This window comes from Balaenoptera ricei, chromosome 6 (genome assembly GCF_028023285.1).
Source record: "Balaenoptera ricei isolate mBalRic1 chromosome 6, mBalRic1.hap2, whole genome shotgun sequence".
Taxonomy (NCBI): Eukaryota; Metazoa; Chordata; class Mammalia; order Artiodactyla; family Balaenopteridae; genus Balaenoptera; species Balaenoptera ricei.
Window position 1 is genome coordinate 87,955,671 of NC_082644.1, and position 14,567 is coordinate 87,970,237.

General features: G+C 41.0%; 1 protein-coding gene across 1 annotated transcript; it reads left to right on the forward strand.

The window, feature by feature from the left end:
- Positions 1–684: 684 nt before the first annotated feature.
- Positions 685–13,874, forward strand: TRMT10B (tRNA methyltransferase 10B). The gene is made up of 9 exons (XM_059925110.1): positions 685–739; positions 4,013–4,215; positions 4,671–4,779; positions 5,405–5,529; positions 7,523–7,675; positions 8,838–8,916; positions 9,565–9,632; positions 12,793–12,916; positions 13,514–13,874. Exons 2-9 carry the CDS (start codon positions 4,030–4,032, stop codon positions 13,618–13,620), a joined length of 951 nt encoding a protein of 316 aa, XP_059781093.1. The 5' UTR covers positions 685–739; positions 4,013–4,029; the 3' UTR covers positions 13,621–13,874.
- The last annotated feature ends 693 nt before the right edge of the window (positions 13,875–14,567 follow it).

The window sequence follows — 14,567 nt, forward strand, 5'->3', positions numbered from 1 at the left end:
CCAAGGACGGATCCAACAAGACTGTGGTTTCTTGGGCAGGAGGTATTTCAGGCTCATTCATGGTAGGGTCTCTCGAAAGCGTGAGACCCCTAGGACTGCAGGAATAAAGGGAAGAGTGGTTGATAGCTTTTATCAGGCCAAGGCTTGGACAAGTCGCTTCAGGTCTCTGAGATACAAGTTTCCCCGTGGATTTGCGAGGCGAGAAAGAGGAGGGAGAGTGGCCAGAGGCTAGACTCATTCGTGATCTGCCCAAGCCGGGATATCTTATGATCCTGGATGGCCAGCTAGTGGTGAGGGGAACTATGTCAGCTCGTGGGCTCTTCTGGTTGTGGGGAAGCCCAGGGAGACCAGGGAAAGGCAAGGCCCCCAGGTTGCGAGATGAGGGGTGGTTCGAGTCTGGTTTCAGCCCACCTTCGCCGTGTCCAGCCCTTGACAGCCATCAAAGCGCCTGGTCACCTGCAGCAGCCCTGTGCGGTCGGCGAGCGGCTGGGATTGTATGCCCAGCTAACATGCGAGGAAACGGAGGCTCAGTGAGGCGCGGCAAGCTTCTGACGGGACGCAGCTCCTTAGTACCACCGTGGGCACGGCAGCCGAAGCCCAAGTCTTCGCGCAACACACAGCCGCTATGCTGAAAACGACAACTCCCAGAATGCTACTCGGAGAGGGGCAGGAACCGGAAGTGAAGTTGGAGGCGGGGTTTGGTAGGTTCGTCTGCTGCTGCGTGAGGTGACGGGTTCAGGTACGCCGGGGCCTCGTTGCCGGCAGGGGTGGGGGCTGGGGGTCCGGCCTGGGAGTGCCGCCTCGTTCGCGGGCGGGCCAGACGCCTGGGGAGCAGGCGCCCGCCCAGCAGTCGTGTGGCCTCATGTCCCCCACCTTCTTGGCGCTATTCCTTCCTGCTTCCCGTCGTACTCTCAGCTTATGGACCAGACTGGGCCTGCACGCGGGGTACACTCGAGATTGGGGTCAGGGTGTTCTAGTGCTGAAGGTGACAGAGGAGTGGAGCCGGCTTTAGTGGCTAAAACTTAGAATGAGGAGATGAGAGAAGCCTCCATCACTTAGCGCCCAGGGATATGCTCATCAGGTGGGACTTGGGTTAGAAAAAAGTTCTGAGGCCTCTGTCAACGCAGAGGTGGTGGAGTGGAGGATTTATTAATTCAGCAAGTCTTTATTGAGCGTCTGTTATGTACGAAGCTCGTTGCCAGGCACTGAGGATGTAGTGAACAAAGCAAACAGAACACTTGCTTACATTATAGGAAAGGGAAAGTTCAGACAAAAAATATAAGTAAGAAGTGTGCCATGTTGGATAATGAAATTCTGAATGAAGTGAGGAAGGTAGTCATATAATTATCTAGGGGAAGAGGATTGAGGTAGAAAGACCAGCAAGTGCAAAGGCCCTAAGGTGGGAATATCCTTGGTATGTTTAAGGAACAGCAACAGCAGGTAGACCAGATATTGCAGAGAACAATGGATGATCATTAATGATCAATATAGGCCATTGTAAGTGTCCAGACAAATAATCAGTAAGCAATCTATAATAGGAATAGAAAAGAGTTTTATTCTGGCCACATTGAGGACTATAGCATGGGAGACACAGATTCAAGAAGCACTTGAATTGTGTTCCTTCAGGCTACAAAGCGGGGCAAGCTTATAAAGGCAAAAACTGCAAGGTTACAGTTAGTTAAATGAGTTATTTATCAAGAATTGTAATTGGAGCTGGCAAGAAGTAAGGGTGCTTATTAAGTAAGGATTGGTTGGGGTCTGAAGTGGTTGCATAGTTACAAGGGGAGACCTTGAGACCGTAATATTGCAGCTGGCCGGTGTTGTTCTGAGTATGACTGATGGTGTCCTTGGGTGTGGTACAGTTCAGAGAAAATTCAAGTTCTCAGTGATGCAGACGTGCCTGAGACCAGATCTTCAATGGCCACCCAACCCCATTTTTGTACTCCTGAACTATAACTCCATTTTAATTTCAATGTCATCAACTTGAACAGGTATCTCACAGAGATATATTATGAATTACCAATAAGTTGCATGAAAAAAAAGCTCAATATCATTAATAATCAAACAAATGCAAATTAAAACACAGTGAGGTTCCACTACACAAAAATGGTTAAAATTAAGAATCCTGACAACAGCAAATGTTGGGGATGATGCAGACCATCTGGAACTCTCACAGACTGCTGACAGCAGTGTGAAATGTTAAATCACTCTGGGAAACTGATGGCAGTTTCTTACGAGTTAAATAGCACCCATCCTATGACCCAGCACTTCTGTTAGTACTTAGCCAACAGATATGAAAACATATGTCCACAAAAACGCTTGTATGAGAATTTCTTGGCCGCTTTATTCGTAAAAGCCACGAACTGGAAAAATCTCAAATGTCTATCAACAGGAGAATAAACAAATTGTGCTATATTCATGTGTGGAATACTGCTCAGCAATAAAAAGGAACAAACTACTGATACATGAAGCAATATATATGAATTTCAAAAACAAGTTGTGGGGCAAAATGTCAAGTTCAAAAGAGTACACACTGTTTGAGTCCATTTAAATAACATTTTATAAGGCACAGCTAATCTATGGTTATAGAAAAAAGAGCAATGATTGCGTTTGGAAAGCAGTGAGAATGGGATGGAGATTGACTTGGAAAGTGCAGAAGGAAGGGAACTTTCTGGAGTGATGGAAATGTTCTATATCTTGATGGGGTGTGGGTAATACAGGCCCTATGCACTTGTCAAAAACTCATTGAGCTGGTATATTCCCATCCCTCACTTCCCACACCTTCAAACCTCCCCCCACCATCCCTCCCGACACACAAACTTGTTGAGCTACACCCTTTAAAATCTTGGCATTTTATTGTGTATAAATTATACCTCAAAAGAATTTAAAGGTCAAGGTAACTAAGAGAAGAGCTAAAAATAAAAGGGGCTAATTAAAGTGATTTGAATTTTAGTGTTTCATAGGGAAAGTTGATGAATCAAGAAGTAATGATGAAAAAAGAAGTAATGATGTAAGCATATGATTTCAGGTTAAGGAGTAAATTACCAGAAGAACTAAAAACACCTGGTTAACAAGCGTTGCCCCCTAGAGGTGGAAAGGGTCAGAGAATTGATCATTACTTTTCTTACAACTAGGTCTTTTTACCATGTGCATGGATCATATTACATAGATTTACTTTTTCAAAGATACACTTTTCCTAATATGTAGGTAGCACACTAGGCTCAGAGGAGCAGCTGTGAGCAATGGTTATACCATTCTTTGTCTGTGACACTTAGCTGTAGACTAGAACACTTCTTAGTCATATCTTCCTCAAGGATTTTGAACACCACTTTGAAATTATTACATTAGTTAAGTGTGTTGTAACAATGGTTCTTCATATTTTTCTACCTCGGCACTTCTGATGGATATTAGCCGTTTCCACTATGACTGTGGCTTTCTGCTGCAGTGATACTGAGTCGGGGGAGGGAATATGTGCAACCTAGAATTCTTGATTGGTTTTGGGCCACTCTTTACCATAATTTTTGGCTAGCTCTAAACCTCCCAGGATGTTTCTAGTACAGGATTTTACATAGAGTAGGTGCTCAGTAAATATTTGCTAAAGGAATGGTTTTGAAAATAAACAGAAACATAATGGGATAGGTGGATTTTGCCATCTCTGTCTTGCCCTCAACTCATACGTGCATTTCAAAGAATACAGTAAATGAACTCATTATCTGTGTCACTGCAGCAGTGAATAATCATTGATTTCTTGGGGTTGTCAGGAGTTGTGCTTGTCTTCTAAGAAGTGAATTTGGCTTCCTTACTCCTGAAAGGTTTCTGTGCTGACTTATTTCTCTAGAAGACACACATGCTTTTCTCAGTTCAGTTAATCTGTGTTAGTATTTTACACACTTCTCTACTCCTTAAGTAACGCAGTAACCCTGTTTGTCATTTGGATATAGGGAAATACCTCTGCAAGTTCAATAATGTAATTTCTCACATAATTGTACCTTTTCCTAATCTGGGTGAAAAGGACAGAGGACTAAGCACATGGACTGGAAGTTAGAAGGGAGCGCTCAGGAAACAGAGTCACACGTGCTGCAGGAGCAAGAAGTCACCCTAGAGGACACAGGTGAAGATGGCATCTCTGAAAGCTTCCAGCTTCTACAGATTGATGTGGAATGTGAGCATCGAGAAGAGATGACCCTGCCTACAAGCAATGCAGTGTGGCACTCGGTGAGTGGAGTGGATTGTATATGGTCACGGGCTTTGAGACGACGGAATGTCCCAGAGACCCCGTTCTAAGGATAGATATTGGTAAAAAAAAGACTGGGAATGAGTTAGGTGTATTCCCAGGGATGAGTTTCCTGGTTTAAGGTTTCAGTTCCATTTGAGTCATAGAAAAAGTAAGTAAAATTAAGAGGAATTTTTGTACACCTCAGAAGGGTCAGGAAATCTCAACTCTGTCCCTAATAAATTTACTGTGACCTTGGGCATGTCACATCTCTTTTCTGGGGTTCTGCTTTCTCTAAACACAATCTAGTCCATTTTTGTTTTTAAGACTAATACCCTTTTTCTCTCCTAACTTTAATCTAAATTAAAAAAATAATTAAGTAACTATTTCTAATATTCATTTTCCTTTTTGGTGCTTATGAAGTTCTCAAACAATTTTGTTTTCTGGATAACATAAGAAAAATGTCCAAAGAAAACAGAGACACTGGGAAAAGATAGTTGCAGCAAAGAAGAGTAAAAGAAAACAAGAGAAAGAAAGAAGAAAAGCCAACCGTGTAGAAAATTCAGGTAACAATAAATCAGATTGCTGGTGTAATTATATTTATTTCTTAGCAAACCGGTATCTGCCTGTTCCTAGGAGAGTAGGGATAGTGTTTTTAAGTAAAACAAACATCTGGGAGATAGGACCTATTAGCCTATTTTGTTGGGAATCAAAGTATCAAAGAGAGCAACATTTGAGGCTGCCTTTCAAATATAAGCTGTCTAGTGCATGTATGTGTTTATAAGCCCAGAAGTAGAAAGAATGATACCAACAACAGCCAATGTTTATTCCGTACTGTGTGCTAGGTTCAGTGCTAAGAATTTTACGTGGATTACCATAAGGGTAAGTGGTTTTATTATCCTCATTTTCTAGGTGAAGGGATTGAGGATCAACGAAATTAAATAACATGCCCAAGATCATATAGGTAATAAATGAACAAACTGAACTCTTCTTAGATCCAGCAGTGTGCTCCAGAGCACTCATTTCACCGTTCTGCTATACCTAAACTGCCTAATGAACGAATACCTTGCATGAGCTTCCAGTTTCTCTTCATATGCAAAAAGTACTCACCTGGCTGGGGAGATTTATTTCTTACTGAATAACATTTTTCAGTTTTTCCATGTTTATTCCTTTCTGATATTTCTACTCTAGGCATCTGCCCCCAGCACAGCAAACGTTTTCTGAGATCCTTAACCAAGGAAAGACTTTTGGAAGCCAAACACTCAGGACCAAGACTCTGTATCGATTTGAGTATGACCCACCACATGTCTAAGAAGGTAAAACATCCACTGAACTCTGAATTCCTGCTCACATGAGGGAGGTCCAGGTGGGAACGGCTTTCACAAAGAACATGACCAGCTCCAGCTTCTGTGATTCTCTAGTAAACCAGCAAATGTGTTTAGTTTTCTACACATGGCTACTAAGTTCTGAGATGGCTGTTGTAAAGAATCAGGAAGAGAATAGACATATGGTTTAGTTTAAAATTTTTTCCTTTATCTTCTGTTTTGAGCCCACTGCCTTTGCCTCTGTGCTTATGGTATCCCCAGTCTAGATGGAGCCTTTCAGGTTTAATTCTCCAGAGGTGAAATCTTTGGCCTTCTGCCAGGGAGAGGAATATTTGCCTGGTTGCATGTTGTGGGGAGATTACCTGGTGGGAGGTCTTTCTACAGTGTGTGTGTTTTTAAAAGCCGCCCATTTACCCTGTTGGTGAAGGAGGGATTTTTCACCCTATGATTCTGGGGGATGGCTGAACACACAACACTCGGCACTGGACAGATAAGATCGATAGCAGTTTATTGGTCACATATACTCAGCCCGAGGGGAGGATGACACTGGATATCATGCAGGGCCACATGGGATTGCACTCGGGAACAGAATGAACAACCAGGGGCCATGGGGGGTAGGTTTTGTAGTATCAAGAAATTAGATTCCTACAGGAAGATGTGATTGGTTTGCTGGAATAATTCCATGGGCTGGCAGAGAATTGAAACCCACTACTCAGAGATAGCAGGAACCCTTTATCAAAGGAATCCCTTTGATTAAAAAATTAAAAAAATTGTTTAGCTAGTGAACCTTACCCATGGGAGCAGAATTGGGAGGGGAACTTGCACTTAGGCCATTCAAGGCCTCTCATTTTCACCAGATATCAAAGCGGCACACAATATTGGGCCTTGATTTTAGGCCTTACACCACAAAAGAAATCTCTGTTTTCCAACGTCCCTGTTATACATGCTAGTGTTTGCATGTTTTTCAGAGAAATTAGGATCTGGGATTCTTCCATGGAACCTCTAATTATATCCCTCTGAAAAGATCAACTAAGAATTTTCTAATGTTTATATTAATTGAGATATCAGATTAAATCAAATCCAAAGCTTTGTTTTTTTTCCTGCACTGAACCAAATCAGGCCAGACTGTGAAATTACCTTTCTATACGGGTGATGTCTCTAAATCAGGATGGAAAGTTAAAACTTCCAAACCTATGACAGCTCCTGAAGTTAGGGAGAAGGTGCCAAGTTTAACTGATGGAGTATAAAAATGTCTGCACAGTAATCTAGTCTCTTTTTAATAAACAGTAACCATCACATGGTAAGATTTTTTTTATATATAAATTTATTTATTTTATTTATTTATTTTTGGCTGCATTGGGTCTTCGTTGCTGGGCACGGGCTTTCTCTAGTTGCAGCAAGCGGGGGCTACTCTTCATTGCAGTGCGCGGCTTCTCATTGCAGTGGCTTCTCTTGTTGCAGAGCATGGGCTCTAGGCGTGGGATTCAGTAGTTGTGGCTCACAGGATCTAGAGTGCAGGCTCAGTAGTTGTGGCGCACGGGCTTAGTTGCTCCGCGGCATGTGGGATCTTCCCTGACCAGGGCTCGAACCCGTGTCCCCTGCATTGGCAGGCGGATTCGTAACCACTGTGCCACCAGGGAAGCCCACATGGTAAGATTTTAGGTAAAAGCTAAAAGAAAAATTTTATATATACATATATGTATATATTTATATATACATATATATCAGCAGATCCAGAAGGAGAGAGAGGTCTTGGTTTTCTGGGCTAGTATCATTACCTTAACTTTCATCTATAAGGTGTGATACCATGGGATGTAACACACGTGCATACATGCATGTACTCACTCCTGGAGTAAAAGGGCCATTGAATTCATGAGCTTTCCCAGAGTAATATTCAGTGAACTTACTGAGTAACCATTTGTTGATAATGAATTTAGAAAGAGTGGGCATGTTCCTACCATAAGTTGTCCTTACTTCTTCGAAGGAATTAAGTAGACTGGCTGGACAGATCCGAAGGTTGTATGGTTCAAATAAAAAAGCTGACAGGCCATTTTGGATCTGCCTCACTGGATTCACCACAGACAGTCCCTTGTATGAAGAGTGTTTGAGGATGAATGATGGATTTTCTAGTTATCTGGTAAGCCTCATTTTGCATATTATTTAAATTGTCATGTGAAAAGTAGGTTGGAGGGGGTAATAGTAAATTTTTTTTACTTTTTCACATTTCAATGTAAAAAAAATATGTTTATGTGTATATGTTATATGTTTTCACTATTACAATCTTTAAAAATTTAGAACCTCTCATCAGTTCTTATGTTTTAAAATTTTCATCCTTCCACTGCATTGGCAAACTAATATTACCAGTATCTAGGGCTGTATTTTGTATCCAGTGTATTGTATGCTAGACTATGTACCAGGAATGTTTTAGGGACATGCCATGATTCCTTTCTTGTTCTTAGTAGTGCAGAATTAGGGAACATGCATTTTGGGGGAAAGAGAGAGAATCCTTATGGAAGTAATATGGATTTAAGATGAGTTTTAGGGAGTACTAAGTTACTTTCAATACTTTCCCTAGGATCTCTTAAATGTAGTGATTGATATACAGGCAAGAATCCAGATCAGTGCCTAAGAAGTGCCACTAAAAGTGCCCTTGTGTGTTTCCATTATGTAGCTGAGACTGGGTAGTGTGGCCTTTTCCAGGGAGGTCCTCAGAGGCACCGAGTGTGAAAAGCGCCCTGTGTGGTGCTGCACAGTTAGTCATGGTTGCTGTTACCTTAACGATCCCTCCTGTAACACAGCCATTCCCAGCTTTACTTTTCTGTATGTGTTTTATGATTCCTGTATGTGAGCCAAACAGATCCACCCTAAGAGCCGCGCAGTTCAGTCCCCTTGCTTTCCTGTCTTCATGCTTTTCTTAGGTGATTCCGTCCACTTTGAATACTTCTTCCTTTTGTACGTGTGTCAATCTCACCTCCTCAGAAACCCTGTTCCAGCATTCCCTTTGCTAGAACATTGTCCCTGGTGTTGTCATTCCCTCTCTGTAGTCCTGGGGCATGCTCCCTGTATGTCTCTTAGGGCCTCATATCACTTTCTGTCTCATTTTGTAGGGTCGAATGTCTGTACCTTTCTACTTCCGCTACCCAGCTGAGCACTTTCTGAGAACAGGTTGTCAGACATGTATCCTCTTGATGTACCTGGAGCCATGCCTGATAGAAACTACACGCCCTGTAATTAGTTGCTGCAGCGTGGGCTATGTCTTAACCTAGTTCACACTACATTGGATTGTTTACATTTTTCAGCTAGACATAACAGAAGAAGACTGCTTTAGTTTATTTCCTCTGGAAACCCTTGTGTACCTGACTCCTGACTCAGAACATGGTATGTACTTTACTGCATGCATTCATGTAGCACATTGCATCCAGCCCTTTATTTCATTATTCCCGGGGTCAGAGTTTGTTAAAGCCACCCAAGGTGTATCCAAGAAAAAAAGGAATGGACGTTAATTGCACACCTCTTATGGACAGAGACCTCAATGAATGCTTCATATTTGTCCTGCCATGTGCACACAGCTGCACAGATTTAGGATCTCCTTCCTCAGCTGGAGCTTGTGAGTTACCTGGTAATCCTCGTGAGTTTTCCTTGTCACCTCCTCACATCGACCCTTCTCAGATTGATGTTAGATAAATATTTTTTTTCCCAGAAAATCATCTATTTTGCATAATTTTCAATTTTATTGTATTAAGTTGATCTCAGTATTCTCTTCAGTTTTACCTTCCTTTGACATTTTGCCTCCTTTCTGAATCCTAATGGTGTTGAGTCTGCATATCTTATTAGATATGTCTAATTAATTGACATTTAATTGATCTTTTCAGGGAATTAGCAAATCTAATTAGCAAATCTACTATCTTTTTGTTTTCTATTTCATTAAATTTCTACTTTTATCATTAATAATTCTTTCCTTTTACAGTCTTTGGATTTAGAAATTATAAAACAGACTGACCTCAGTGGCCTTCATTTTTTCATTAGCTCTTGAAGATGTTGATCTAAACAAAGTTTACATCCTTGGTGGACTTGTGGATGAAAGCATTCAGAAGGTAGGTGTACATTTTAGGCCTGACAACTGCATTTTGAAAAGTGGCGCTTTCTTTTAGAGAAAGAAATCCTTGCCCTGTCGTAATCTTAGGCCAAAAGGCCTAAAAGCTCAGAAGCAATAGGAAGTAGGAGCCTATTCTGCCTAGGTTGGCCCTCCTACTTGCCAACTTCTCTCTCTTCTCATCAGCAATGTCAGCAACACCGACCTGACAGAATCCAGTCAGGGACTGGAATGGGAAGTATTTGGTAATTACATAAATAACCATTATTGAATTCCTTTCTTCTCTCCTCTCTTCGGTTCTGCAAGGATGACTCTGATCTTGACCAAGGAAGCTTTGACTCAGCATTCTTACCAGCTGTTTGTTCTTTGTGAAAGAGCAGTTTGTTCCTTCTTAGGCCATATTCCCTGTTGACAGAAGTCTTATCCCATAATCTCTACCTTAGTAGGACCGTCCAGATTTCTTTTGTTGAATTGGAATTTTATTGGAATAATTGGAGTTTTGAAATATGTTTCTCTTATACAAATATTTGTTGAGATAATTTTTTAATAGCATATTGCATAGTTAATAAATAATGATATAATGGTTAAAATGTATAAAAAGGAGCACAGTGAAAAGTAAGTCTACCTCTCATCCTTGTCACCCAGTATCCGCTGCATGAGGCAACCATGGTTTTCTTGTGTATCCCTCTTGATATAGTCTGTGATCACACAAGTATGTGTTTATGGGTATATTTTATATATATATACTTTTTAATATATGTGAGTGTATTTTTTCATGTATATATGAGATACATACACATATTTGACACAGATGATACTTAACTGAATTGCATTTATTCTAAAAAAGTCAGAGTTCCATGACTCCATAGTGATAATCTAAAAAATGGGCAGGAGGTGGGGGGAGGAGAGAGCTCTAAAGAATGCCAGCTAATAAATGAGAAATGCATAATAGAATTGAGAAATCATCATTTTGTCACTCTCAGAGTAATCATTGATTCAGGGAATTGACTGAACGAAAGGTTGTGAGGGAACTGACTATTCCAAGTGGTCTCAAAGTACCAGCCCACAAAAGTGTACCATTACAATAAAGTGATCTGGAGGTCACCATCTTAACAAATGATCAAACTTAGAATCACCAGTAGTGACATGTGCCTCCTGATGTGATGGAATCTCACCTGTGAAGTATTCTTATTAGAAAATGTTTAAACTGAATTTAATCATAAACAGATCCAGGATGTGCGACATTCTACAAGACACCTGGACCAGACTTTCAAAAAAGTCAATGTAGTGAAAACTGAAATAGTCATGGGGGCTATTTAAGGTTAAAAGAGATTGAAGAGACATAACAACCAAATACAGTCTTCCACAGCAGAGTGACATCCCCTTTTTTGAAGCAGACAATTCTAGAGGGCCAGTGAGCAGTGTATGATCTATAGATGTGCAAATTTAACACACTGTCCTCTTTTTATTTTCCACCAACATTTAAACTGAAAAATAACTGGCACAAAGATTTGTTTAGTTGTTACTTAAGAGTTTGGCTTCTTCACAGAAATATGCTAAGAACAAGATTTCTTCAAGGGGAGTCATTTTATCTTTAAATGTTCAGAGAACAGAAACTACACTGTAAACTCCTTCAGGGCAGCATCCAAGTTTCCTACTAACTTTGAATTCTGTACTTCATTTCAAAGTGATTATAAAGGAATAGACTTAAAACATAATCATAGCTCATATATGCAAAGGACTGTTATCCTTCAAAGAAGTCCTTTGAGTAGCTGTACCTTTAGCCCATCTGAATTGCATCACTTAAAACATTTTTGGACGTTCTCTTTTGGAATTGTGTTTCATGTGAATCTGAGAGGCAGGTAGTCCAGTGTCAGAACAAAGAAGGTGCTAGGCCTGCTTCACACTGTTCCAGTTGGTTAGACCATTCTCACGGTGGCCAGTCAATATGGGACAGTAAATGAAAAGACATTGACAAGCTAGAACAAGTTCAGAAGGGGTTGACCTGAATAATGAAGGGACTCAAAACTAAATCATAGTCAAGGAAAAGTCAACAGAACTGAGGCTGTCAGTCTGGAGACGAGAGGATTCATAGGGCATGATCCCTGCCTTCAGGTATCTGAATGGCTGTCTTGTGGAAGGGCCATTTTACTTGCCTGGTGTGACCCTGGGGGAACAGAGCTAGGACAGATGACTGGAAGTCTCAGGGAAAATAGAAAATTTGCCTCAATATCAAGAAGATTTCCTATTAACTGCTACTATCAAAATTGAAATGGGTTACCCTAGGATGCACGAACTCCCTGTCACAAGGGTTGTCCATTTAAAGCCAGAGGCCATCTGGGAGAAAGTTCATAGAGGATAGACAAACATTGGATGGGTGGTTGGAGTGGAATAGTTAACTACCGAGGTCCCTTCCAAACCTAAGTATGCTAATTTTCTCAGTAATCTAAACCTTTAATCCTGAAATTACAAATAGGTAGAGGACCTTCCCAGAGCTTCTTACAAGGTAGTGAGTATAATTTAAACTTCAGTCCATGACTCAGGGACATCTTTAAAGGGACATTAGTTACTGTACTCTGACGCTAAATGGCCTCAGATTGTTGGATTTTTTGAGTTCTGCCTTCTTTTTGTAGTTTTCAGAGCCTTTCCTTTTCATTGGGCTATATGCTCTCATACCTTAATGCTGTCTTGTTGCTGGTGGTATACCTGACTTGAATCCTGTCTCCCTTATTTCTGATCTGCTGCTACCAATTGGCTATGACTGAAAACTCAAGATGTCCAGAATTGGGTCTTACTGAGTTAGGGCTAGGAGTGTTCTCCTCTCATTGATTAGATGGCTTGGATTTTTGGATGCAGATTGTGGCTGCAGATGTGCCTCTTTTTACTTATTTCCTTCTTGGTTGTAAGTAGCAGTGAGTGGAAGCCAGCAGATAAATGAATCCCAAGTAAGTGAGGTGTTGCTGCACAAGCCATTTTTCCTTATCTACAGTTTCTTCCATTCTACCATAGGCTACTTAATTTTAATACACTTATCATTTAATTATGATTACAGATGGAAATTGGGGTGGTGGTACATGAGGATTCTTACAGTTTGCTCTGCATATTACAATGAGACTATCCTTGTGTATTATTTTTATAAGAAAAATATTTGTGATTTACAGAAGGTGACATTTCAAAAGGCCCAAGAACACTCTGTCAAGACTGCTCGCTTACCAATCCAGGAATACATGGTCAGACGCCAGAATGGGAAAAACTATCATTCAGAGATACTGGCCATCAATCAAGGTACTGCTCACATGGCCCATGCTTAACGTGTATTAGTTCTGCTGCTGCTTCTTTGCATTGTGTTTCAGTATAAACGGCCCTTGAAGCAGTCTCTCCTGTGACTGATGTGCTTGGACTTTATTGTATGTACTTTGTGACATGTATTCTGGCCTCTCAGAAGCAGTTTTCACTTTCTTCCTGGTTCCCAACTATGTTAAAGATAGTTGAAATTGTTCCCTTGTCCTAGAATGCCATGCCTTCAATCTATCATTGAACAGTGAATTCCTGTTTCGTCCTTCAGGATTCAGTTCACAGGCATCTTGGCTGCTCCCCTCCACATCCCAGGCCATGTCAGGGCCTGTTTTGTTCCAACTGTACTGTGTTCCTCTCTGTTGCAGCATTGTCCATTCACAGGCCTGTATCTCTCAGTGTAGGCTGAGGTCCTTGTAGGCAAGCAGGGCCTGTGTCTTTGCCTCTGTCTCCCCAGGATCTAGTACCATGTGTGGTAGAGTAAGTTTGTTGAATGAAATATTCCAGAACACTTTTTTCCTCATTAGTCATTTACTAGTTCTTTTTCTTCTGTGTGGTCACTATGTTTTCTGTTTACCTTTCTAACAGTGTTTGATATCCTGTCCACTTACTTTGAGACTCAAAACTGGCCTGAAGCATTGAAGAAAGGAGTTTCTTCCAGAAAAGGCTATACTCTTCAGAACTCAGTGGAATGATGGACAGCCTAAGATTGCAGCTGCAGGAGGCGAAGTTGCTGGAGTTGCCTTGACCAAAGAACAGATCAGAGGATGGTGGTGGTACTCATTTGCCTTTACTTGACATCTTGGCTCTTCACTGGGATAGGAGTTACTAACAGGGACCATATTTTATGCTCTTTTGTATCTCCCATAGTGCCTGGCTCACAGGAAGTGCCCAGATATATGTTGACTAACTAAAAAGTTTACATAATAATGAATTAGCCCTAAAACTACATGGCTTTGGATGTGTTAATTCATCTTCTGTACATCTATTTGTGAAATACCTACTCTTTAGAGATAGCTTAAATAATCAAGTAAGTATTACTCTATTGAGTCTAATTTTCACTACACGGGCATCATAACGTTGTATGACTTTCTCCAGCCATCTCGATCATGCTGATTTTCCCCAACTCAAGTAATATGTTGTACATAGGCTTTGCAGGATCAGCCTTCCCTTACCTAGCCCTGCTTTAAGCCCCCCATAGCACTTTTTTCCATCTATGGCTCCTACTCTGTCTCCCCTATTCTGAGTATGAGCGTGGAGGGCTTCTCTCTTCTGAACAAGTAGCCTCCTAACAATTTGTGGGAGTATCTTTGTATCCTTCTGAGCCTTGTACAAACTAGATTCTTCATATATACTTGTGATTAACAGGTCAAAATGAAAAGCAAAAACACAGTATTGATAAGTCTAACTTGAAAAGAGCCAGAAAATACATTGCATCTGACACAAGCATGTTAGGTAACCTAAATCTCAGTGATCTTTTCTCATGTCCTAGTCAGGTAGAGTTGCTTCAGTTACTCTGGCCAGTTTGGGTTAGTAAACTTGATAACTAAGCTGCTAGCAAATTCAGAAAATGTATTCTATATCTCAGAAGAGCCAAAAGGTTACTTCTCCGCTCTGTCCCCTCCCCTTCACAATTTATTCC

Excerpts from the sequence above, each read along its gene's own strand:
- TRMT10B (XM_059925110.1), top strand. The coding sequence starts at position 4,030 with ATGGACTGGAAGTTAGAAGGGAGCGCTCAGGAAACAGAGTCACACGTG. Across the intron at positions 7,676-8,837 it reads ATGGATTTTCTAGTTATCTG|CTAGACATAACAGAAGAAGA; the intron begins GTAAGCCTCATT and ends TACATTTTTCAG. Across the intron at positions 12,917-13,513 it reads GATACTGGCCATCAATCAAG|TGTTTGATATCCTGTCCACT; the intron begins GTACTGCTCACA and ends CCTTTCTAACAG.